This window comes from Lipophrys pholis, assembly GCF_963383615.2.
Source record: "Lipophrys pholis genome assembly, chromosome: 14".
Classification (NCBI taxonomy): Eukaryota; Metazoa; Chordata; class Actinopteri; order Blenniiformes; family Blenniidae; genus Lipophrys; species Lipophrys pholis.
In genome coordinates this window covers 17,539,326-17,566,144 of record NC_137633.1, presented here as the reverse complement: position 1 = coordinate 17,566,144, position 26,819 = coordinate 17,539,326, and the positions used below count along the sequence as shown (strand labels likewise).

General features: G+C 40.7%; 1 protein-coding gene across 1 annotated transcript in view; it reads right to left on the bottom strand.

Moving 5' to 3' along the window:
• Positions 1-26,611, bottom strand: part of dlgap2a (discs, large homolog-associated protein 2a) — a gene marked incomplete at both ends in the record, with an annotated part of 71,575 nt that extends 44,964 nt beyond the window's left edge. The window contains 2 exons of the mRNA XM_080479450.1: positions 8,182-8,396; positions 25,532-26,611. Of these exons, the coding sequence (XP_080335576.1) occupies positions 8,182-8,396; positions 25,532-26,611 (1,295 nt within the window). The remainder of the gene's footprint in view (positions 1-8,181; positions 8,397-25,531) is intronic.
• Between the last annotated feature and the right edge of the window lie 208 nt (positions 26,612-26,819).

The window sequence follows — 26,819 nt, the reverse complement described above, 5'->3', positions numbered from 1 at the left end:
ACCAGTGGCGACAGCAGGGTCTTCACACGCCATCAGGTAAAACAAGTTCATATGACAACGATCGACAGGAAATGTTTCTGTTCAGAATTCCCCCAAACACAGAGCAGCATGGTGTAAACCGGAGGTCTGCAACTTTTATGACCAAAAGAGCCGTTTTCAAGATTATTTCACCAAATGTAATTTGTCAGGAGCCACAAAGCATGTTGATCACTTGAAGAAAAAAAAAAAAATCATTTTAAAAAAACAATGCTGAAAAAGACAAAAACATAGTTTGCATTCATGTGTTACAGGTAACATTTAGATATATTTCATTTTTACTATTGATGCCATTTTTGAAAGAGTTGTTTATGACATAGATTTTCCTGCTTTGGCCATTATATCCGTCTTTGCCAGTTTAGTTTCCTTAACTATTGTAACTGTTTATAGCTGCTCTGCGTTTCCAACTGGTTCGAGCAGTTTTAGCTGGAGCAGCCCTCTTTGTCCCTTTTCTCCTCATTTTTTCTTTTACCCTTTTGTCTTTTCCACCAAAGAATAGCTATACCACAAATTTGTGTCATTTTAGTTTGAGTATTTCTTTCCATATTATTATTATAATTTTTTTTGAGTAATGCTTACTATTTTGTCCATATTTACCAATTCCAGCTGTTCTGGATGTTTTAGCTGTTTTGCCTTATTTAGCTTATTTTCATCCTGGAGATTAGACCATTTTTAAAAATCTGCGTGGAATGCAAATTAGATAAAAATAAAATCGAAATGTTTATTTACACTTTATATTCTGAAAGCTTCAGGGAGCTGCTACAGAGATGCTGAAGAACCACACGTGTCTCCAGAGCCACAGGTTGCAAACCCCCTGGTGTAAACATTCAAGCTCCTTCAAACAGCTTCTCTCTGTCGTGTATCTGTATTTGCTATATATCACAAACGTTTCTCCGCATATGCAGATAATGGTGTAGTATATAACTCTTTGTTCGAGAAGTGCAATTAAATTCAAAAGAGTTGAACAACACACTCACTCTGGGAATGTTTGTTGTTACTGATGTCAGTCACCACAAAAACTATTGTCTGCAACAGCGATGCCCATGTGCAGTGCTATGAATTACAGAAAAGTTGTTTACACAGAGACAGAGAACTGCGTGCTTTAAAAAAGCTCAGTTGTCAGTGAACTTGCAATGACAATTTCATGTGAACGAGCAGCCTAAATGCAAAGAAAGTTGGCCATCATTACTTGAAAATGTAAAAATGGCCTTGGCATCTTGCTCAAGGACACTTTCAAACGTTCTCAGGGTGAGGACGAGGGATCAAACCGTCAACCTTGCCATTTAAAGACAACCCAATTCAACCCAACTACGAAGTGAGCCTCTGCTGTAACCAAACATACAGGAAATTATATCATTTTCAAACTGTATTTATTCCCTTCTTAACTTAGATGTAGGTATGCTGGGAAAAATCAACCTCTGGCTGTCAGTTCTGTTCCTCATTTAAAGGCACAGGAACCTTTCGGATGTGGGGTGAGGCAAGGTAAGCGATTATTAATTAAAACAATCACTGATGTCTCTACTTTGAGTGCATCATGAGCTCCTCCAGCTCAGCAGGCCCGTCTGTTACTCTGATGTATTCTTTATCGGTGAGATGAACAAAGAGGCGACCCTGTCATCCGCAGGAGTGACGGAGAGCTTGAGAGAGGGAAAGATGGAAGGAGGTGACGCAACTTGACAGCCTGTTCTCGCTTTAACACGATTTGCTTCAGGGAGCCGCTGCTGTCAAATTTGGGTTTGGCCGATGTGAACGCCCCCCAGAGGGACATCAAATTGAGACGGGAGCAGATGAAATCCACCCTACATCATCTTCATCCTGAATTCAATCCAACTCCATCGCAACAAGCTCAATGAGCCGTGATAGCATAAGGTTTTTGTGTCAGGTGGTGCTCGCGTACCGCATACCTCGGGTGTGGACTCGGCATGCAAAAGTCCACAAAAAGTGCAGGATGGCAGTGATATTTTAAGGAAGTCATATGTTTAAATCGGAATTTGTGTGATAAAAGTATTTGTAAAAGTGAAATAGTGGCAGGTCATATGTATTTTTATATACATATATAGACTTACCATACTTCTTCAAATAAAAACACATTATAGAAATAAAAATAAACTTTAGATAAAATTTTCAAAGTTTTGAAATGGATAACATAGGTCAATCAAGGCACAGAAATTCTCCTTTATTTCCAAATGCGTCTAAAATAAATGATCTTCAGGTCTTAATCCAAACAAGCCATTTAAAATAGAGGTCTACAACCATTCTTTAATCTTTCAGAAAACTTTTAATCTTTTTGATTTTATCAATTCAAGTCACAAGCATCAAAAATGTATGTTTTCGTCTCTCTTATGAACTGATAATAAGTCAAACCGCAGCTGAACCCAGGGGTGTTTCTGGACAGTCTGGCCATAGATAATAGTTTTGCGTATGTGCAGGTAGATGAACAAAAACAAACAATGGAGGTCTCCACAGTGTCATGAGTTCCCGTTCATATTCTCCTTGGACTTGGCAGTTTTATGACCGGGCCTCTCCTAATAGCGATCCAATTTCCTTGTTTAGGCTCAACTCCTTCCTCTTGAGAACTGCAGGAAAGATATCGAGCCATAAATCCAGTAACATTAACCTGTATCACAGGTACCTGTGATGTAAATTATCAGCCTGAAATCAACAAGAGTGTCCCTTTGTAAGAGCTGTGTGCCGCTGTTTGCATGTTTGTAGTTTGTCTCAGCTGCTTCTGCTTCTTCTCGCTGTCAGTTTACAAATAATTCTCTTCTGTTAAGTTATGATGGAACTCCACAACTTCAAATAAGTAGCAAGTAAATGCAAAGAAGAACTATTTGCCATTAGGCAAAACATTTTTCTCTGGGATGTTTTTTAAATTACTGATAAACATCTGCACTATTAATCTTCACACTGTGTATAAGTGTAAAGAATCATTCCAATGCTGTGTATATATAGTTTTGTGTTTTATCATTATATGCTTTGCCTCATGATTTGTGCACAATAATGTTTGCTACTTTGGTTGCTGCTATGAGAGATTTAAATAATTTTAAAACAGGATTAATCTCAGGTGATGCAGCATGACAGCAACTCTCAAAACTGAATTAATCTACAGCATTTGAAATCGTTTGGAGCAGTTTAATTAGGAGAGGGACGGGTTTACCTTATGTAATACAATTGCATTGATCACATAAAAAAGGAATGCCGCACACAAAGTGGGTCAACATATAGCCACATCGCAATAAATCTAAAGTTTTAATGCTACCCTCCTATATATCTGCATTTGGTTAACATTTGCCATTATCAACCAGCTGACTAAATTATGTAATAGCTGCACTGAATCAATCACAAATTATAGCAATCAGAAAGCTAAGAGACCACATTACAGCTTGCTTTAGCAAGAGTTCACAGGAGTATCAGGACTCTTCAGTAATGACACCCTTGGGGACACTCCTGGCGTTTGAAATGAATGCACCAAACAACCCTCTCCAGCAGACTCAATAACGCTGCTGCTGCTGTCAATGGAGTCAGAAGCAGGCTGCACAGCCTGATCCATGCTGGTCAATAACTTGGCTTTCAGCAGAGCCCAGCAGACTGACTCTCACCACTGAGCGCGCCATTATTCAGAGGGGCCTCGGAGTACAATAACTGCAACTGATAGTCCTTCCTGCTGTTGCATCCTCATAAATCATTCACTGTTTCCAGCTTTTCAGGATGGATAGTGAGTGGAAGCTTTGGAAGATGTGGGAAAGAAATCGCATAGCTCATTGTGGCAGGCTCATAAATTACATCATAATCGGGAAGAGCTGTTAAAGAGGCCAAATGACTGCATCCTCTTTGATAGACATCATTATCGTCCTCCATGATGGCAATCCATAGCGTTCAATTTGTCATTATATATCCACGGGATGGATATTTGGCCCATTATGTCGACTTTAAAGGGGCCCATCTGACAGTAAAAGCTGATTTGTGGATCTCTGCTGCCCTGCATCCTTCTCCTGTCATCCTGCACGCAGACATCACAAACACCCTGCCAGAAACGCTCGCCAATAATCCAGTTTGTGTACATGCATGTTGTCAGTGGTCAGGTTCAGCGAGCCGATGCGTATTAGCAGGTTGTGTGGGTGTTGCCCACAGCGGTTTCCATGTTTCAACAGAAAAATGGATTCGGTGTGACAGTGTAGCAATTCAGAACCCTCCGCTGTATGGAAATGAGGGTCAGCAGTGTGAAAAGTGAGAGACGAGGACACGACAGAAGGAGTGAGGCAATCATCAGTGCTAGTCACTGTGTGTTTTCTGTCTCTTAACTCTGGACCGCCTGCGATTGCACACTGCGGCTCCGAGCCTGTCACAAGCCACACTCCACACGGAGGTCAGGCACAAGGTCGTCTCTGCATAATGTCTACAGCTGATGACAGATTATGTGCCTTTTGGCTTCTGCAGACCGTAGGCCGTACATGCACAGTGAGTGATTTATGCCGAAGTTGCAATAGTCCGGCTGAAGAAAAAAGGCTGCACAGTGGCAAAATTAATTACAACAGGGGATTTCAAAGTGTGGGAGGAAGAGTTAAGTTTATCTATTTATGTCTTCGTCTTGCATTCCTCCAATTTGTGAAGATGTTACTTCAGCTCCACCCCGACTCTCACCTTCACTCCCAGCGCTGAGTGGTTTACCAGACACAGATGAGGTGCGATCAAACAGATGTGTGACTTGAGACGGTCCCTGTGCTGTGTGAACCGTGAGCCAGCGATCACATGAAGGCAGCAGGAACAAACTGTAAGTGTCACAAGTCGGTGAGCTATGCAGTCAAACTGCACTACTCAAGATTTTCGAGGCAACATCCATGAACACATTTCTGAATTGGGAAAACAAACTAAACAAAACCCGACGACGAATGCCATCACGTCAAATGTAAAAGCTATAAGTTGTATAAAACATGACATTCACGTTAAAAGCCCCAAATTGCTGACGTTGATAGAGTAGTGAAAAAATTGTACTACAGTACAACGACTCATACATTAAATTGCCATTAATTACAAGAAGAGCCATACTAAAAATAGCGAGCAAAAAAGTGCTCTAATCAATAACTACTCACAGTAATTCATTTAAATTAGAATGTCCACATTTAATAAAATTTTACTTTATGTATGTGGTATGTATTACACCTACGAGTAAGATTTCATAGTTATATAACACATTCATAGAGTTTCAAAAAATACTAATTCTCCTTAGTTATGTGTGCTTTTGTGATTCTTCACCAACACCGCTACTTTAATTTATTGCTGGAGGATTTGAAACTCAAAATAGTCTCATAACTTTGGCATCCAACCAAAGACGAGTACCAAAGTGATCCTGTGAGGAGAAAATGAGACCTACCAAAGATTTCCCCAAAAAAAGTACTGCACCCAAATGAAAGCCCAGGTTGAACATTACCTCAGTGTTTTTCTGCAGACTGCAGAGTGACCAGAAAGCATGTGTCTTTCATCTTTTTGTCTCGAATAAAAGAAAACACGAAGTCTGGATGAAATGAGGCCGCCAGTCGGGCCCTCGGCATCAGGTCGTTACTGTACAAAAATATACACTGGACAGAGCAGGTCCAGGTTCCCTTCTAAATTGTCACATTATTTAAAAAAAAAAGAAAAAGAAAAAAAAAAAAAGGCTTGTGGATCTGAGCTGTAATTACTGTTTTCACATTTTGCTCAAACAAAGAAGACACAGCACCCTTTTCTGCAACCTATCACCCGCCACACACAGTATTATAATTTGGACGAAGTAGAACAATTCCCAGGCGCAAGTACAATAAGAAGATAAATTAAATTTGAATAGTTTCATTAATAGAGTGAAAAAAAAACAGAATCCAACAAAAAGGATGGAAATATTGAGCAAAAAAAACACAATTTAACAAACTCTTAAGTTCCATGAAATGTGATTCCTGTGTGTGCTCTGTGTTTATCAGTCACTCTGTTTGAAGAACGAAAAGAAAGACGGAGAAAAACATAGCGAAGGAATGTTAAAAAGGAGCGACACATCTAATGGAGCCCAAAACTAGGAACAGCACTCATAAAAGCTTGAGTGTTTAATCTTTGTGGTGTATCAATGTTGTGCTTTATTATGATTGTTCTAATACACATAAAAACATTAAGGTGGATCATTTCAATATTCATGTTGACGATAACACAACCCAAGCAGAAACCTCTGGGGAGCAAAGCTGGCCATTACTGAATGATTTCCCTGCTCTCATGTTAGTGGGGGTGAAGCTATTTTAGCTTATTTTCCCACTGTGAAGGCTGTTATCTCAATTCTCTCTGATCTAATGGATTTGTTAATGCTATAATCATTGTAGCTCCGCTTGCATCTCTACATAACATAGATGATTGTTTTCTTTTCCGTGTGACATTGTCTTTAGATTGCCTCATCATGTAATCCTCTTACGAGTGTTTGCGTCCAACGCAGTGTCCCCAAAACAAAGGTCCTCTATTTCCTCCTCATTCAGTAGCTCCGATCCCAGAAGAACGCGTGGAAATCTTTTCCTGCAGCTGATCCGAGTACCCATCAAGGAATTCGAAAGATTACAAGGCTTATTTATTAAATGATGTAGTGATGGGGTTATTATATAAATGAAACACTCAACAGGGATTCCACGCGGACAAATATTAAATATAGCTTTAAACAAACATCTAAAGAGCTGAGGCTTGTGATCAGCTTTTGGAAGTACACAAATTAAATCAGTCGTGTTGAGAGTTTTGACGCTGAAATTTCAGGGTCCCCGGGTTCGATCCCAGACGTCTCCCTGCTAGACACTCAGGACCTGTTTACACAACAATGTTTTCAGGTGAAAAAGAAAAACTTTCATTGCCGTTTGGGTGTCTGTTTTGCTTTGTCAGTGTGTGCTGAAAACGGGTTGTCGAAAACACGTTTTGAAAACGGTTCCCAAGAAAATGCTTCGTCACCGTGTAAACGTGAGAAAACACAACATTTTGGAAAAGCTGCTACCATCTATCCATACAAACATCCGTGTACTCGCGATTGTTAATGTTTATTGTGTTTTGTTCTCTACAGGCATGTGTGTGTGTGGTTTCATTGCAAAAACAGCACCCACTAGAGGCCCAACATGAAAACTACAATGTGTTCTGCCGCTTCTGTGGAAACAAAATCGCAAAATCTTTCTGACATGAAAACACAAAAACTATTCGTTTTTATATGAGAAGTTGTCACGCAAACGGGGTATCACACTTGTCACGCTTTGTTCTGATAGGAACGTTTCTATGTCGACAAATGGGTCTCACTAACGCAGCAATTGTATGGGAGTTCAAATAAATAAAATAAAATAAACAAGTAGACCCAGTCAGTTCCAAAATTAAGTTGGGGTTTGCTTGCAAACTTAGTCTGGTGCTGTGCGATTGAAGTCAGATTGATGTGTGAATCCAACGTGGACCAAAGGCCTGTCAGTGGGCCGAGCCCAGGACTTTCAAAGCATGTATCTTTGCAGTTCATCATGATAGATGTGCAAGATGAGAGATTTCTGTAGCTGCTTGATTTCTTTTCACAGACTGTTCTCCTTTCAGAATTTTCCAGTTCTGGGTTGCAACAGCGGACCATTTTAAGATATCGTCTCCATGGCAGCTTCACCATCAGCATCATTTTCCCAACATGGCTATCGCATAACCACCAAATCATCTAAACCTCATTGTTCTCAGGTACCCGTCACACATTCCAACAGGAGTCTTTCCTCTAATGTCCTCATTCTTGATCCTGTCCGTCCTCCTCTCCCTACCTTCTCCTGTTTCACCGTCCTCCTTTCCCTTCTCACATGTTCTGTTTTTGTCCTTCTCAACTTCATTCCTCTCATCTGTAGAATAGCCAACCATCTAAAAAGGGTGTGACTTATAGTCCGGACAATACAGTAAAAAATAAATAAATAAATAAATAAGAATAATAATTAAAAAGATAAAATAAAATCATAAAATAAAAAAATATATATTAATTTAACTATGTAATGAAATAAATTTGTAATAATTTGGGAAAACTTAAGAGCATTTGCCACAACACTAAAGGCAAATGGAATACATAAAGAAAAAACATGCTTAAAAAGTAACCCCAAAAAAAACAGTCAAATATGAACAATGTTAATTAAACTTGTTGCGTCATACCTCTGGGAGTCCAGCAGGTCCCTGGGTCTGATGATGGCCTTGACGAGCGCATCCGGCCGCACTGACTTCTGAGGCGATGTCTTGGGGCTGGAGTCTGACTCGCCGCTCTCTTCGTCCCCCATGGCTTTAACGTAGCTGCTGCTCCGCATCCGGCGACAAGGGATCTCATCATCCTTTCCACCCCCAGGATATCCTCCCCACTCATCCTGGGGCACCTGGTTGCAAGGACAAGGCCAAATAATTATGGAGTGAGATCCAGGCCAAAAGATTTATTCATTTAAAAAAAAAAAAAAAAAATGGGATTGAAAAGAAAGTTTGAAACTGAGTGTTCAAGGTTTGATCTTCAATATAAAAAAAAATAAAAACACAGTTTTCAAAATAAAAATAACTATCAAAAGTTTTTTCACCTCACATATAATCTTGAATCAGCTCTGGAATTTGTTTGATAAAATCCTTTATTTTCATTTTTCACTCTTAAATGTATTTCTTTTTTTTAATTGTACCGTAGGTGTTATTTTTTCAGTTGCAGGTTTAATGTTTTCAGATTAGGATCTTCTTTTTTTTCCACATTGAAAACTTTCATTCACTTTCAGATCGTATTTTGTTCAGATTTTTTCAAACTTTTGTCCCTGTTCTGGCGTGGGGGGCACCACTGCACAACTACAACTTTTTATACTTTATATGATAAGCTGTGAATCCAACTGTGAAATACCTTTAATTTATAAAGCTATCCAGAACTTCATACCAAGAGATGCCTATTTATTCATTTAATAGACGATTGAAGCGTTTCTTTCTTACCACTTGATTCTCCATCACCTTAACATAAAAATAAGGTAAGGTAAGATATAAAGAACACGTTATATTTGGTTTTACAAGTCACACGTCACTGTTGTCCATGTCTATATGTGATATTTTAGTTGGTACAAGTTTGAGCGGCTCATTCCTTCTTTAGTATAACATATGTACTGAATTTCCAACAGTTTCTACCTCTAATATTATATGTGTGATTATGTATGATCCAGTAGCTCTCTTGCAATGTGAACTATACATGATGTTTTCCTATGTTACATGCTGTCACAAATCTTTGGGAGCAAAATTCAAGTAGTTCAAAGGAAACTGTGCAGGATATTGGGAGGAACAGAGCAACACAACATGACTTTTTAAGAAGCTGAGAAGTGAGAAAACCAATCAGTTTCACAGTCAGTATAAATGGGGCATTACCATTCTGTGGCTGTATCTATCCAATAATATACTGAAGCGAAAACGGCTTCTAACAGTACAATATTTTTTGAAAACCCAATTTTCTCCATCTCCATGTGAACAGGGAAATCACAACTTTCCTGAAATGTGGAGTACTGCACATGTGCAGTTTTTGGCATATTAAAATGTTTTTTTTTTACTCACGTGTGTGTTGGTGGACAATAACAAAGGCAGACTTTTGTTGTTCACTCATTTAAATTGTAACAGATCTCCAGCAAAGTGTACATTTAATACACCGTCATCTGGATCACATGCAATTCCTTACATGCTGCTACACAACTAGTAGGACAGCTAAAAGGAGCTTGAATCTTTACACGCTACTGTTTTCTGCATGCATGTATAGCAACTACAGGTTTTAGCTTGATGTGATTGTCATCCAAACATTGCTGCCTATTATGAAACTTTTCTGGAATGAAAACTGTAAAAGCACACCATTTCCAGCCATGCTATTTGGTGGGTTTTCTAATACTGTATATCCTAAAGTCAATGTGTCGACCATGTTGTCTGGCGGCCAAAACAATCCCAGAATCCTTGTTAAGCATGTGGAATGATCTACAAAAGTATAAATATACCAAATAAAACAATTACAATAAAATTGCTGGTATTTATCGATTATTACACTTCCAATGTTTCCTGGTTCAGTCTCATTGAGCTCAAACTGGACTGACTTCTCCCCACAGGCAAACATCTGTGTCACTGTGCTTAAAAGCTTACATAAAACTCACTCAGAGTTTGTCTATCAAAGGTTCAATTGCTGCACTTGCTACATACAAAAAAAAAAGGTTGAGCTCTCAAAGTTGACCTGAAGCTGTGTCATTGACAAAAACAAATCTATTTGATTCCCCCCTCTTTGTGGAGAAAACATACCAACCACACACCTTCTCTGGGTAATATAATTAGTTTCCCACCGCAGATCCATAAAATCTGCTGCTTTAATATTAACCCCCCCGCCCTCGCCACCACAGTTCATTCCGTCCATTGAGCGCCACAGAACCACTTTCTTGATGAGTCAACACACATTACAGCCTTCGCACAGCTTCCACAGCTGCTCGGTGTGCGAGCTTTTTCTGTGGTTTGGCCAGTTTACAGACGGCTAAAGAGCTTGATTGAAAGGCTGGTGTGAATTTGCCTGGGCAGTTAATCATAATTACGGGCAGAAGAAAAGCCCGGGACTGGAGGAAAAAGGAGCTATCTTTGGTCGCCGCGGTGTCTAAGCTATCGCGGGTGGAAAGCTGCCATCAAAACAAGCCAGGCGGCGTGCGTGTTGCAATTTTCCTCCGCTCGTTAAAGCAGGTAATTGAGTATCTGGACGTCAGCACGGCCATTATCCCATTCCCAGTGAGAACAGGGTGTCTCACTAGCACTTCCTGTCTGTCTTTATTGCACATGGAGTGAATATTTCTCCCCCGAACAAGAAACACTGAGGCGGTCTTAAATGTTGAATGTTGGGACGAGCAGGAAGAGAAACCCAGCATCCTGCAGTGAAGGTTAATGCGCTTTGGTCTTATAAGCTCTGCTCAGACTGACAATTCTCTTATTGGAATCCAGAGTGCAATGAATTCATTTACTGTGCGACTAAGTTCTTTTGTGAATCACAACCAGTACGGAGAACCCCCCCCCCCCATGACTCCAGTACAGTACTTGCCATTACACGACAACACACACATCAGGGTTATTACAGGATCCTAATCGGTTCCTGTGTTAAAGATGGCGATGGAGCTTATTAGACTCTGCTGGGATAAGTTCACCCACTCATGTAACATAATAGTGATGATTGTTCGCAAGCTCATTACACACGATGGTATTCTTTTTCTTTCGCTTGTGCTTGGTTACACACACGCGCGCGACAATCAAAGGTTTATGGGGACACGCTTCTACAACAGTCAATTTAAGGATTCACGACAAAATTTAAAAAAAATGTTTTCAGCTAAATAACAAACCATACATTACATGACACTACATTAATTGTCGCTGCCTGACTTTATTCTTATCAAACGGCAGTGTAATTGTCAAAACATAACCAATAAGTGAAGTGCGCAATCATGAAAACTTTAAATGTCCATCGGTTGGCTAAAAATATGTATTTCTATTTACAATGCTTGATACAAATGTGTGAAACATTGTCTTGACAGCCGCTGTAATGACAAAAATATGGAAACGAAACTCATTTTCTCTGCTTCCTGCCCTGGAAAATCTGATGCTTCAGTTAGACTCAAACCATTTGAGGGATTCCCTTGAAATTCCTCAAACAATTTGATTATTTTTAGTAATTCGAATTGAGTACAGGGAACTTAAATATCTGTGTTCACAACTTCAGATCAAGTCAATCCAACCATTTTCTCTACCGCTCTATCCAGGATCTCGGTTGCTGGAGCCGATCCCAGCTGACTACGGACGATGGCAGGAGACATCCTGGACGGTCACCAGTCCATCACAGAGAGACAGATAATCACACTCACTCCCATTCGCTGCTTGGGGCAATTTAGTGTCACTAATTAACCTCACATGCATTTTGTGGGACTGAGGGGGGAAACCGGAGAACCCAGAGGAAACTTGCACATGGAGCACACGCAGTTGATCAAGTATAGTGCTTTAATAAGATTAATAAACTAAACCTTCAAGTTGTCTCATAATGTATTCCGTAATAATTATATTAAAACAAAAAAAATGTGAAATATATTTTGCCATATTTTGCTTAAGCCATGTTATAACTACATTAGAAAATGCAAAATTTATTCATACCCAATTTAGTTAAGATATTCTGCCAAAACTTCATGTGTGACATAAGATTAAACGAGTGACCTCAAGGTTTTTCTTGGGGGTGTCGGGGGGGGGGGGGCTATTTTACATATAAACCTACGTATGTACTATTGGGTTTTACCATATTATATTCATGAATAGGAAAGCTAAAATAATGTCTGTGGTGACAGGATAGTTATAAACAGTGTGGGTTCAAGTTCAGTCCAACTTCACATCACAAAATCTTATCACAAGTTATAGTAATCCAGTGAGTTTGATAACAGAGAGTTTACAGACTTGCTTTAAGACGATGTGCCCTGATATCATGAGAAAAAGAGAACTCTATCTTGATGAGGAAGAATAAGGAAATAATTAAGGACTAGAAAGTCGTGGTGTTTAGGATGCCGAGTCTTAAAAAACAATCCGTATTTAATATAGAACTTTTTAAATGTATGATCTATTGAGATTTTATCTTGACACATAAGACAAATATTTTTGTTGATCTATTGGCCATTTGCAAAAAAATCCCATACTAGTATATTGAAATGCATCACATGACCCACAGATACACAATTTTGTTTGATTCGCCAGGATTTCTGATATTCTTACGACTATATGCAGATATCCTCCACAGTCAAACATGTCTGGCTTAATTTAGCCATTTATCTGTTTTTCAAACTGACGTTGTTGCTCTCTGGGGACTTTCTCCACCAGCTTTTGCCATAAATCTGCACATGCAAAGATTTCCACTCATAAAACAGGGAAATGTCAGTAATCATGACATTTCCTGCGAAGGTGAAGACTCCCACCGATGCTATATCCATCTGTCATTTTTACACCCTTGCGGTCAGATCAGCACCAAAGGGTGATAAAACCAACCTTTTCTGACTTCCATCCATATTTTTTCCCCCCATATTCACAACTATATATCAGAGTCAAGTGTTCATAAAAACTCCCCCAAATCACGACTGTTTGAAAAAATATTGGACAAATAGGAAATAATTTGACTTGTGTTTTCTTCTACCAGTGATTGACTTCCTCACTGTGAACATGGTCACAATGAAGTATGTGGCAGCTGACAGTCGGTGGCAAATGTCAGGAGGAGACCAAATGTCACTCATGTGTCACAGTCACGACTCTAATTGTTTTCTGCAAATTGACCTCTGTCAGACAAAAACAGCAACTGAAATGTGATCGTTATTCAAAAGAAAATAACAACAGAAATCCTTCTTTCTTTGAGTACTGACAATTTGTACACAGTTACAAACAACTACTGCTGCTTCGACCGTACAGAAAGTACTTATCGAAACCTATTCAGATTTATTGTTTGTTATTTATTTGGATTCTAAAAAGCAGGCAACAGTTAAATATACCCTTTGAAAATACCAAATGCATATTCTCAGATAAATAGTATAGTATAGTATGGATGAGTATAGCATAGTATCTCTGTACTGCCAGTAATTCTCAGGAATCCAAGCAAGTCATTCTACAAGTGTCAAATAAAATCAAAACAATAGAAAAAAAAAAATGCTGGACGATGACCCATTTTTTTAATTACTAGAGAAAAATACTGAGTCACAGCGACTTCGGCCTTTTACATGAATCATGTTGTGGAATTAGCATGGGAGAAAGCTTGTGACGTACGCCTGGTTCTCTCATTCTCTACGGTTTGTGTATCAGGTTTCACCGGCTCATTATACTGTCCTAACATGGAAATGTTATTATCTGGTGAATATACAACTCAAAACTAATAAAATTCTCTCCAAAAAGTAAAAAAAATAATAATTGAAAAAAAAAAAAAAACCATTAGGGCAAAGACAGGCATGCACAAATTAAAAACACACATCCTCACTGTGCTGCCGTCTGTTGGAAATGTACACTCAACTGTGACGTACACGTTGAAACACACACACACACACACACACACACACACACACACACACACACACACACACACACACACACACACACACACACACATGGACAAAAAGTCATTCATCTCTCCTCTAAAGGCAGGCGTACGCCATCTACCAAATGGAGTCGATGGGTTAATTAAGTCTTGGAGGGGTTTGATATTTTTAGACGTCTAATTAATGAACGGAACGCCAGAGGACAGGCACAAGCTGTGGTGAGATTTGTTTAATTTGGATTGGTTGATAAACTGAATAGATTGCGGGGTGTCTCCTTGTCGAGATAAAGGAAAAACGGCAGCAGCGCAATCGCACCCACTGCTGTGAAAGTGCATTATGTGTCTTTATGTGTCTGAAATACGCCTGTCATACGTAGAAGGGCTTTGGCGCTCACCTGGACACATCGGGTAAGTAAATGTAATTACTCTGAAGTACACATGACAAGTCCACTTCTATATTAATCCATGCATTTGCTACTTCTAGAAAACACTATTGTAGTTCAGAATAAAACTTTGGAAAGTCGTCAGTTGGTTCTACAGCGAGTACTCTCTCTCTCTCCCTCGCTCTCTCTCTCTCTCTCTAATTGTAGAATCTGTTCTTACGAACATCCGTGTTAGTGTTCATAGAGTATTGTTTTTGTGTGTGTGGTTTCATCATAAAAACAACCAACAGCACCCACTAGTGGCCCAACATGCTAACTACACCATTTTCAGCATTTCCACCATTTCCATGTAAACGAACATGAGTTTCAAAATGTTGCTCTTTCAAAGTAAAATCTTTTTGCAACAAAAAAGCCAAAACAATGATTTCAAATGTCTTTATATTGTTGGTCTCCATCCAACCTCAAGCAGATGCAGAAGGGGTCTTCCTGTTAAAAGGGAGCTGCTCCTCTATCTCTCATGCCTGAGCTTTTTCAAGAGATTGTTGTGTTTTTCTCTATATCAGGTGTGCTAAACCTTTTTCAGCTTCAAGGCTACTTTTGAAAAAAAAACCTAAACACCAGGGTTAAATTATCTCCCTAAAATATTAATAATGATATTTAAATCTCTAGCTTTCTAGCTAGAAGCAAGGATTTAACTTTTTAACCTGGATTTAATTAAATTACACTGGAAACAACAACCAGGCAGGTTTAAAATTTCAACAAAAAATAGATTTATAGCGTCTTTAATGATTCATAGGATATTTACTTATTACAAATCCACAACTAAGTCCTTTTTTCATAATGACACAATCAACTTCTTGATAATTAATGAGCTACAAACAGGTTGGTATCTAAATGGACGACGATGTGCTTTTCACCCGTTGCTAACATCTGTGCTAACTGGCTTTACCTTGTCGCCAAATGATTTTGGCCAGAACTATGTCGTGACCTGTAACACAGGGATCTCAGAGTATGATGTACTCGTCAATCAAGATCAGTACGACTGCTCTGTACCGTATTTGAATGTAAAAAGCCATGAGGTTGGTGCGGTACTGATGGACCAGAATTGAAAAATAAGAACTTCTATCATTAATTGACAGGCTTCAGCTCAATGAGGCAAGTTCTGGAGGAAGCTTTTTTTTTTTCTTCTTCTTCACATGCTATGATGAGGGTTTTCTTAACGTCTGCTGGGGTGTAATGGAAACCCTCAGTGCGTTCCTAAGCCGTTCTGGCTCTCCAGCGCCTCTGACCAATAACCCCGGTGAAATGGCTCACCGGCAACTCATAGCGGGGTAGTGCAGACCTTGGCATATTAGCTTTGCGCATCTACCTGCACCTTCAGTGCTTTGATCTGTGGCTCTGCAGGCGGCCAGAGGGAATACTGTGTGTGCATGTGTGCGTGTTGCTTGTTTGGGCTTGGCAGGCCTCAGCCAATCCTCCTGCAGTGCAGCAGTGCATTTCATTGATTAACTCTGCAGCTCCATCTATACGCCCACTAGGAAACATAAGTCACTGCTATTAAGCGAAGAAATGGAGTGATGCCGACAAAGCCGAAGGAACAGAGAGGAGAAATGAGAGATACTGTTTGGAAAGACGGCTATATTGTTGAGAGACGGGAAGCAAGAAGAGTTTGAGAGCCCTTAAAGGTTCAATCACTGGAAGTCCAACCCACCGGCATGCAGCCCTTCATTTCCCCTTACAAGATTGCATTGACACTCTGGGTATATTAGAACAGGTGCTGTTTTTCCCTCTCGTTCTGTCCATCTGAACACCTCCTGCATGCCCACCACTGCTTCAGCCTTCTCGTCTCTCACACGAATGCACCCACACGTGTGAAAATTCTGAAATCTGCCTGTTAATCTTGCTTTAACTTTGTTTATTTACTGACACTTTATGCCATCAGATGTTAGTACGCAAGTGTAAACAGACATCCTCAATGTAATAGAGGGAATATTGAACAGTGTCGTACTGGAGGACGTGCGAGCTGCTGTTTATCTCCGGGCAATGTGTTTGTAAGATTCTTGTGTTGCTACTTGTAAACAAAACCAATGCTTGTTGTCACACTGACTTTAAATCCAAATCCAACTCCAGAACTGAAGAAAACAGCCAAGCCATGATTTCTATTCCCAACAGCTAACAGGTCAACAACTGGACAGTTAGGAAGGTTCATGAATAACTTAACTAATGACATTTCTGTGCATTAGGTGGCAGTAATGAGTCAACGTGGTACACTGTTTTTAGTTGAGGACATTTCAAAATTTCTATCAGTTTTGGGCATTTGTTTTTTTTGGTCCATCTCAAGCTGTGTTTAATTCTCAATATACCTTTTTTGGAGGGACTGGGAACAGACTCAAGAAAAGACGTCAAAATATTTCCGATAACAATAAAATTACTGTGCATTTACAAGTGAAAATAAGTTTAAATGTGGTTCCAAGGCCAAGTAGTTGCCTCTGTCTGGACTAGTTGCTGGACCGAGACCATAAATTGGACCAGCTGAACACAACACATTAATCAAATAATATCACCATGGCTTCTTTGAGCTTTGAGCCCAAGTGATTACCTTTCATACCTTTAGGTGAGCACGGATTGAAGCTAATTAAAGCATGATATTACACAAAAGACTAGTTTAGATGATGTTTTGAAATGACAATGGAAAACGTTCGTTGCATTTAGGTGGTCCGTTAGCACGACAATCGGAGCCAGTGAAAACAGAAGTTTTTGAAAAAATGCCAGCTCTGTCTCCTTGGAAATCAGGGAAATGCAACTTTTCTGACAATGCCACAAAAACAACCAACAGCACTCACTAGTGGCCCAACATGCGAACTGCATTGTTTCAGCGTTTCTGCCATTTCTATGTAAATGGACGTCGTTTTCAAAATGTTGCCATGTAAACGTGAAACTTTTCTGAAACGAAAATGCAAAAACAATGAGTTTTCACTTTAAATGTTGTGTAAACGGGGCCTAATATAGTAAGTCAATTACATAATTTTTACTTTGTCAACACCTACAAAGCCAGGAGATTTTTCTATACAAATGGACAAGAGAAAACTTTGGTGGATACACTTATCATAATCATATTCATCCAATGTAGTATAATGCATACTTCGGGAGTCTTGACTCTGCACATCAATTTGATGGCAAATCATCAAGAAGTTGTTCAGACATTGTTGGATGTATTTTCTTGAAGATTAAAAGTGGTGGAATGAGCTTGTCTCCTGTCGTGATGACTCCACCTACTGCTCTCACGCTGCCAAAAATTCACTGCACAGCAGTTGCACCCATTCGAACATTACATATACTTTATCCTCTGTCCTACTTACACGCTCCATTTTTGTGTTCTATATTTTTTCCCCATCTGACTCAGTGTGTAGTCTCTCCCTTTGTTGCCTGCCTCTGCCCAGGTGGTTACACCTGGCCTTAAGCCATTAGTATCTGTCTGGCGTTCATGTGACTTCACTGAAAAAGCAATAACACACTTGGCCATGTTGGTCCCAGAGAACACTGAGATCTGAAGAAAAGCACTCAATATTTCCGGCAAACCTATTACTAATCCATATTAATTAAGTTTGAGTCGAGATCAAAACCCAGATTTTATTCAGGGGAAAGGTTTCCTCAGAAAGGGATGGGTTTCAGCGTTTGGGACAGATTGATGGGCTTTGGGGTTTCGGCGGGTGTTGGTATCGGCTTGCTGGATAAACTTGAGTCTATTGTCAAGACAGATACACTTGTAAAACTCTGCAGGCTATTGTCTGACAATGATATGTTGTCAGCTCATCAAGACAAAAGTCAGTGCACTTACTCCTGCCTGTGCCTTTAGCTGACAGTCACCTTGCATCATCTTTATTTTTTTATTACCTTTAAGACATCTCCAGCCCACAGTCACACTGACAAGGATTTTTTTTTTTCCATGTCGATGTGTGTTATCGTTCCCCATTTGATAGAACATTTAAAATTAATCGTTGGCATTGTTTATTTTACCTTCCTTTTCACAACCCCTGCTGTGTACGAGCATCTCCTTCCATCTGCATACTCCTACATCCCACATTAATCTTTAAGGCGAATTACTTAATAAAACAATGTGTGCAGGTAGGTGGAAATTAGGAGCAAATGGTACAAAATATTTGTATTGATGAGTTACAAATAACATCTCTCTCAACTAGAGGTATTCCTTGTGTGTGTTGTGATATTGCTGTCAGACATTAGCTGTAACCACTGTGTGGGTCAGTTTAATGACTGATAATTAAATCAATCCGTTAAATCATGTAGCTGGAAATGAAAGTGTGTGTACATCTCATTCTTCTATTTCTATTTCTACAGCTATTTCCGACTGCGACTCCAGCATGCGCGCCGAATTAAACGGGGCGCAACTTCTGTGTTCAAGCAGAATTTGGAATCACATCCGTTAAAAAGAATTGGATTTATAAACGAATGACAATGAGAAGCAGCAGCAATTAAAAAGCTGAGATAAGCTACCAACATGCAGACAGAGGCTCTTGATCAAGTCAGCTAACAATACCTCAAAGCTAATGTGCATTCAGGTTCATTTGAATGTTGTTTAAAGGCAGACATCTTTCACGCTACTGTCTGGAATACTGATGGCCGCTGCTCCTCCAGGACACAGCAAGTTTAGATAAATGATAATGCCATCAGTTTCCATTGAGAGTACAGAGAGACAGCAGCTCTTTTCGTGTCAGACTGAAGTACGCAATTCACAGAGACTCCATAAGTCACAATGTAATTCATTTCATAATAGTAATTAGCCACTAGAGGCTAACTCCCATGTGTGAGTTGTTCCAATATCAGTTCTCTTTAACTCTGGTGTGGTCGCAAACAACTTCAGGAGAGAACGTATCTCCACTCACAGCTTCACCAGCATTGTTTCATCAGAGAGATGCTTTTATCAGAGATTTATTGCTTGAATAGTGTCCCAGAGGACACTCATGCTGCCGTTCAAAGAAATGCAACAGAGCTCTTGACACATCGAATCAATGATGTATGAATGGAAGAACCAGGCATCATGCATCATGATCATACACTTCACTTATATAGTACTTGTAAGAAGCAAGGACTAAGTGCTATACTAAATGAAGAACTCAAATTTGTTACAGAAAAAAAAAAAAGTCTCTTAGTCCAATGAAAATACAGAAGTCATATTCATGTCACAGACTTTAGAAATACATTAATAAATGGATGTTTGCATAGGCAACTTTAAAGCGGATTGAAATCTCACCAGTTCCAAAGTTTTGGAGCATAAAAAGGCTCAGTCACACTTAGACCCTGTTTCCATGATGTTTCAGGTGAAAACGGATCCTTCTTGCATTTTCATTTTTTTGCGTTTACATGGCAACGTTTTGAAATCGATGTCAGTTTCCACGGAAATGGTAGACATGCTGAAAATGCTGTATAACTACAGCATTTTCTACAGCTACAGCTGGTGCAATCGCAGTGTTTCCGCTGTCTACTCAGAGGAGCTAAGTGTTCTCAGGAAGTTTCGCTTTACCCAGTTTACACAGCAATAGAGTGTTTTCAAAAAGTTGCGTATACAGTGGCTCCAAACACCATTGTTGTGTACAGTCTTATTTCTCTTACCCAAATTTTCCGGCTGAGGTTAGGTTGTGTTTTCTGTTGTTTCCCTTTATTTTTTCACACACTTCATGACCTCACACATGTTGAAATTGTGATGCCAATAAATTTGCGACTATATCGTGAAGGCCCTTATGGCCATTATTAAGGAATTGATTGGAGAAAGCGACGGCACAAACACTTGAGACATTGCAGAATATTGCTGAATAACTGAATATCAAATAGTTAAAGACCGACCATCTTCTTAGAGAACCAAAGGAAACAGATGCTTGTGGACAAGGTGATTACCACAAAGTCCCATTGTCGCCTCAGGCAACAGAGATGAGTAATATTTAGCTACAAAGCAACATCTGATCCGGAGGTTCCCGAGACAAAAGTCTCATTTACAAAGGGCTTCACTGTCTGATTGCCAGTGAGAACTTCTTAATGAAAATGTTAGGGAACTCCTTTGTGTTTGTGTGTGGGAGAGCGGGGTTGGTGTGTGTTACCGTAGCTTTCTGTCAGAGCGCCAGTTTTTGTTTCTGCTGTTTTTCACTTCCAATTTGTGTTTCAATCAGCAGCCTTTCTGCCTCCCAAGCTCCACCTTTGGCAAACCAACATGGCAATTAATTGGCTTATTAAATCCCTCCACATTGCCCTATCAGCAAAAACGATCAAAAGACTAATCCTCCCTTTGTACTACACTGTATGCAAAGAGGGGAGAATCTCGCCAGAGCGGCCGACATCATCCGGTCTTAGAGCTGTCAGTGAGAAATAACCGCATAGACGCATGTATTCCAGCTCTGACAGCAGATTGGAAAGTCCACACACCGATATGCACATCAATTATATCGTCATTAGTGGAGAAATGTCACCAACACCTCCTTTCATTAACATGAAGCTGACAGACAAACTATGAAGAAATAACTTGTGTGAGGATACACAAGGAATTGGGGCCAATAAGTGCAATTTGCAAGTCTAACTTCTCTACATCTTCAATTTCAGACATGGTGATTTCAATATTATTTTGTCTGTCTTCCCTCGTATCCAGTTCATCCATCTCCTGTACATATCACATGCACAAACCTATTCACACTGAACAAAGGTGCTCACAGGCCGGTATTGTGCACATCAGGGTTGGACGATCACATTTTTTTTTGTCCATCTGCCACTGTGGCAGGTACATGCCCAAATCCATCAGCTAGTTGAATTTTGACCCACTCCTTTCTTTGTTATCGAGGTATAGAGTCAGTGTCCTCTCGGCAGCTTTGCCCTCTGGAGTTGATTTGTCTGTGAGGCACTTCAGCACGTTCACCTTTCTAATCTGCACCATCTTCTCCCTGATAGCAGTTGACCGTGCAGGATCAAGGGGCATTGGCCATCCCTCCAAACTGTTGTCAAGCTGACGCGTCTATGATGCACAGCGTTGGCCTCTAAAGCATCTTTACAGTCATGATCCACAAGGTTAGGTTTAGATTACCCATTGGTTTGTTGACAGCATATGAAACAAATGCCAGCGCTTCCCATAGCTGGTGGTGAGTAGTACAGCATGTGAATCCTGCGTTTAATGATGAAACCCATGTATCAATGTTTCCCTGAATACCTTAGATGCAATGGCAGATGCAACAAATAGCTAATTTTATTCAAGTGCCCCACATGCTCGCATTTGTTACTTCTAGAGAGGACTATTGTAATTCCCTATTGTCAGTAAGACCATATAACTGTTTAGGATGTTCCCAATTGATTGGAAATACTGCAGCGAGAAGCACAGGAACTAGCAAGAGATCCCATCGATCTCTTCTTTGGTTTTGAAAGTTTAGAAAACATTTTCAATATTTACAACATAAAGCTCCTAACAAGCAGGCACCATCATATCTTAAAGAGCTGTTAGTGCCATATTACCCCAGCGGATCTATTCGTTCTCTTCCTTCTGGTTTACTGGAGGTTCCTAGGTTTTCTAAAAGTAAAATGGGAGGCAGAGCTTTCAGCTATCGGGCTCCTCTCATGTGGGACCAGCTCCCAGTTTCAGTTAGGGAGGCTGACACTGTCTTTATTTTAACTTAACTTATACAGTTAGGGCCGGTTCAAGCCACCCTGGACCATTTTGTAGCGAAGCTGTTCTAGGTTTAGACTGCTGGCAGCCCTTTTTAGCACTAAGCTGTTTTCATTTCCTCACAGTCTTTCCATTGATATATAACCATTACGTGTCACTAACATTCAGTCTCTTCCCTTGTAGTCTGTGCGCTATGTTCTTTCTTTCTGGACCTTCCTGTAGTATTTCATCTATCTTCATATTCCCATTTATGGTAAAGTATTTTTACAGCAGGATGGGATGAAAAGCATCTCCCCTTCATGACAATCCACACTACTACCAGCAGACCAGAGAAAAATAACCCAAATAAACATTTTAAAAAGCAAAACTGCAATCTCTCACATGTCAAGAGACAAATGTACCTGATTAACTCTAAACTCATACACAGCACAGTATATTTGCCAAAAGCTGTAAATTTTGGCTGAATGCTGGAATTCTTGTATGACATTTATGTTAATACAATTGTGCTAGCAACAGGGCAGCTATAAGCAATTTCTCCCTTCTGCCATTCAGTTCGGGGTCTCTGTGATTTTATGTCCTTATCCCAGAAATAGCAGTTTTTTCAGTATTTTTTACACAGCACACAATGATCCCTTGGCGAGACAGAACCTTTGGTACTTCTGTTTTTTACTAGATGTTATTACATCATTATAATTTATCTACATTATAATTGCTGCAGATGGGCGTGTCTTCCAACTGGCAACAACAGTTGCATTGTTTTGTTTCAGCAGCTCATAACCGAGCCTGTCGAGTCCAGCCATGAGGTCTTTGATTCTGCCGATAGTTCTTGTGACTGCCTGGAAATCCAATATGGTGATGGATTTTCATTTGGTTTTGGACGCTAATAAAGTTTTGTGTGGGTTTTCCTTCATGCCAAGGAAACAATCTATTAAAGTTATAGTAAAGAGAGTTAAACTCCATTCGTTCTCTTTTCATCATTATGTTGTTTTTAAACTACATGGAAAATGGGCTTGGTAGGGAAACATCTCTTTCGCCCATCTGGTTTTGTCACAAATCACATGCTGGGTGGTTTTAGCAAATGTAACCACCAGTTGCATTTTTATGGTGTTGGATGGTAGTTTTCAGCCCTGGTACACGCAATTTAAGATGCAGAAATCTCAGTCTTTTGCAGCACGTCTGAAGTTTATTGATCACTCTATCATGAACCAAGGACGCTAACAAGGTGACATCACCAAACCATCTGGTGTGTGATAAACAGTAAAAAAAAAAAAACACCTTTTCAGAACACTTTCACTCAGACGTGGACAGATATCCGTACACCCACTCGCCCTTCCCTGGATACAGCTTAAGTTGTTACAGTGCAGACAGTTGTGGGTAATCCCAGTTCAGCAGCAGCAGGAAGTGAATAGTTCTCAATGTGACCCCTCTGTGTGCGCAAAGTATCGCTCTTGACTATTGAGTCTGTCACTGTGCTCAGCTGCCCCCGCTGATGAGCAGCAACAGTAGCCATGGGGAGCTGAAAACAGCCATCTCATCTCACTTTGGTTTCCTCCCCTCTGTTTCCTAAAGCATCCAAAAAGGCATAAACCTCACCAGTATGCAGCTCCAAGTTTCTCTCTTCCATACATCTTCCCTGAGAGGTTCCCGAGACGGCATTGATTCTCCTCCAGGGAGGGAAGATGTGTCACACCCTGTACGGATTGGATTGATAACACCGGGCTAAATATAGCCCTGCGGCAGCAAGCGGGAGAGATATTTTTAGAAGTGTTTATAGTGCTGTGACTCGGACACTACCTCAGCTGAATGACCAAATAGAAGGAGGGAGGGGAGGTGGTGGTGGGGGCACTAAACTCAGTGACTCTCTCATTGAGAAATTACTGCACTTACGGGAATTGTGAAAAATAAAAAAAAATTGAGTGGATGAGTTCCCTCCCTGTCTGACTTAAAAATGACGATCCGTTATGTTTAAAAATATGCTACTTAAAAATTAGTCCTCGGAATAACTGTCCGCTGATGTAAACTTAGATTGAGTGCCTTCTGTAGCTCTATTGGCTGATTTGAGTAATGTATTGGCTTTCCATTTACAACAGAATGTAATCCATACAACACACTCTCTGCTTAGAGCGCTGAGTCTCCAAGTCTTCATTCCCAATGTGCTGAAGTGCTCTCTTTATTTTGGCTGCAGGCACTACTTACATGATGTTATCAGATATCACATTGTTATATAGTTACAGCAGTATTGTCACAGACTCTATTTTACCCATCTTGGATCTGCAATTTGGGATTTAAGAGTGTACTTTCTCATTTCATATACCCTTCAGCATGCTTATAAAACCTGTGAAAGCGCTGACTCACTCTCAATTGATCCCAGTGGTGCTATGAGGTCACCCGCACAGCGGATCACGGGCCTGAGCAAAATGAAAACCCTTTTTCTTCGAGCTGAAACTTGCTAAAAATCAGCATTGGTCTATTGTCTTTTATTCTTTCGCTGCTGCTGTTCAACCCTACCCTCCGACACAAATCATTTCAGTTAAGTTGAGTTAATTGATTTGTCCTGCTCTGCTTGTCATTTGAACTGGCTGCCACATGCTGAGCCATAGGACAGGTTCGCATTCTAATATCGGAAGGCAGTGACAAAAAAAGCTCCGTCTTTGAGATCAATCAGGAATCCAGCTGCGATGAGCAGCTTTTCTCCCGACTGCCGGACGACGAGCAGCAGCTCTGAAAAGAAGGCATTGTGTTCTAAAGTGCAGGTTTCAGGCTTTTGGACTGATGTCTGTCGTCATGTTGAAATGCTTAATGTCCCTCTCTGAATGCTGTGACAGTGCAAATATTTCCTCACTGACTGAAGTGACAGCAACATCATTTATTCAGTCATGTTAGATATCATATCACATTTGTGATGGACTGAGGAACAAAGCAGCCATCTCCTGGCCTTGGAAGTTCTTACATTATGATCATTCATTTAATAATTGCTGACACAGCCAGAGCATATACTATATGTGACTATATGTAAGTCTATACATGTTCTGCCATTCTGAGCTACATTTTAAAAGGTTAATTCAAAATGACAAACCTTTATTAAGCAGCTTTAATAAGTTATTGAAACTAGACAAAAAGAAGTGCATAAGCTCCAAACAATATGCTATCTATGAGTACCACCACTGCACGTTCATGTCTTGTTTTTAACATCTGCTGTAACTATGAGGAGCCGCTGAAAGTGGCCGACTGTTACCATGGAACTGAGTAGATCTGAAACCGAGGTTCCACATTGCATGAAGTCAACTGTTAGCAGTTGGAGGAAACGCTGAAACATAGTATATCTGGTTGCTCATTTCTGCTCTTAAGTGTATTTCTTCACTGAAAACAAAGCCTTGATCATGTAGTGAAAAAACCCAAGCTTACCTGTAGATAGTGACAGGGCCTGAGGTTGGGCTTGAGGTCAGTGGGCGTCATGGGCTTCTCCAGATTGAGTGAGGACTTCCTGTAGGCCTCCTTGGCTTGGCTAACTGTTAGCGTGGACCAGGAGCTCCTCTTCATGAATTTGCCCTCTGGCGCCATGTTGATGCTCTCACAGGCTGAGCACTTGACGTCGTTGTTGCTCTTGGAGGTCTTTAGTGACAGGTCTCCCCCCAGGTGGCCGTGCATGGAGTCAGGGTAACAGTGGCTGATGTGGTCCACGGCATGCCGTGCCATGACACTCGGTGTTCTGTACGTGCTGTCACTGTCAAGATTGTCATCTGAACTCCACCAACCGCCCGAACGCTGCTTGCCGCTGCCGTCTGATTTGCGGTCTTTGCTTTTGCTGCGTTTGCTGTGTTTGTGGTGACCTTGGTGGTGGTGATGGTGGTGGTGTGAGCCGTCCCTGTGGGAGTCACCTTTGGTGCCGTTCATCTTCGAGGAACCTTCCAAGGAGTGCGACTTTGTGAAGAGCTTCTGTACCGAATGGACTAAGTGGCGTATTCTCCCGGGGCTTTCATTGCGCTGCTCTGTAGTTGTAGTTGTGGTGGAAGTGCGTTGATACTGCAATGTGTGGAAGCCATCCCGGTGCAGTGGCATCTGTTTTTCAAATTGGTCCAGGAGGTTTGCTGGGATTCGATTCATTTTGCCACTGCCGCCGTGTGAGGATGAGCCACCATCGTCTCGAGAATCCCTGCCGCCAGAAGTGTTTCCACCGCTGTCCCGCGAAGCGCTGCCGTAGTGCATCCGGGGGAAAGTGCTACTAGAAATGGAGTGGTCGGTGGCTGACATGGACACTGGCATCACCATGCACTCAGAGTGGATGGAACTCCGTGGGGAGCAGCGGTGGTGACCCTCAAGCGGACAGCTCTCAGTGGGACTGAGGAGGTAGGAGGGGGGCCGTGAGTCTCCATGGTGGTGGAGGTGGTCCAGGGAATGGTCGCATTCGGCCAGGCCGCAGGTGTGGGCTGAGGTGGGGGAGGTGAGTTGGAGCTGGACAGGGCGGCCGCCGGAGAGACCCTTCATGTTCCTGGGTGGAGGAGAGTATTTGTCCTCATCGAAGTACTGCGAGGGTGACCATGAATACTGTTGGTCTGAAAGAAAGAAACACATAAAGAAAATGACACACTTACTCAAAAAAAGCCCGACACCAAATCACATCAAACTCATAATCTGCGATATATTCTCATTCTCCACATCCACTTAAACTATGGGATACACACGAGAAAACTCT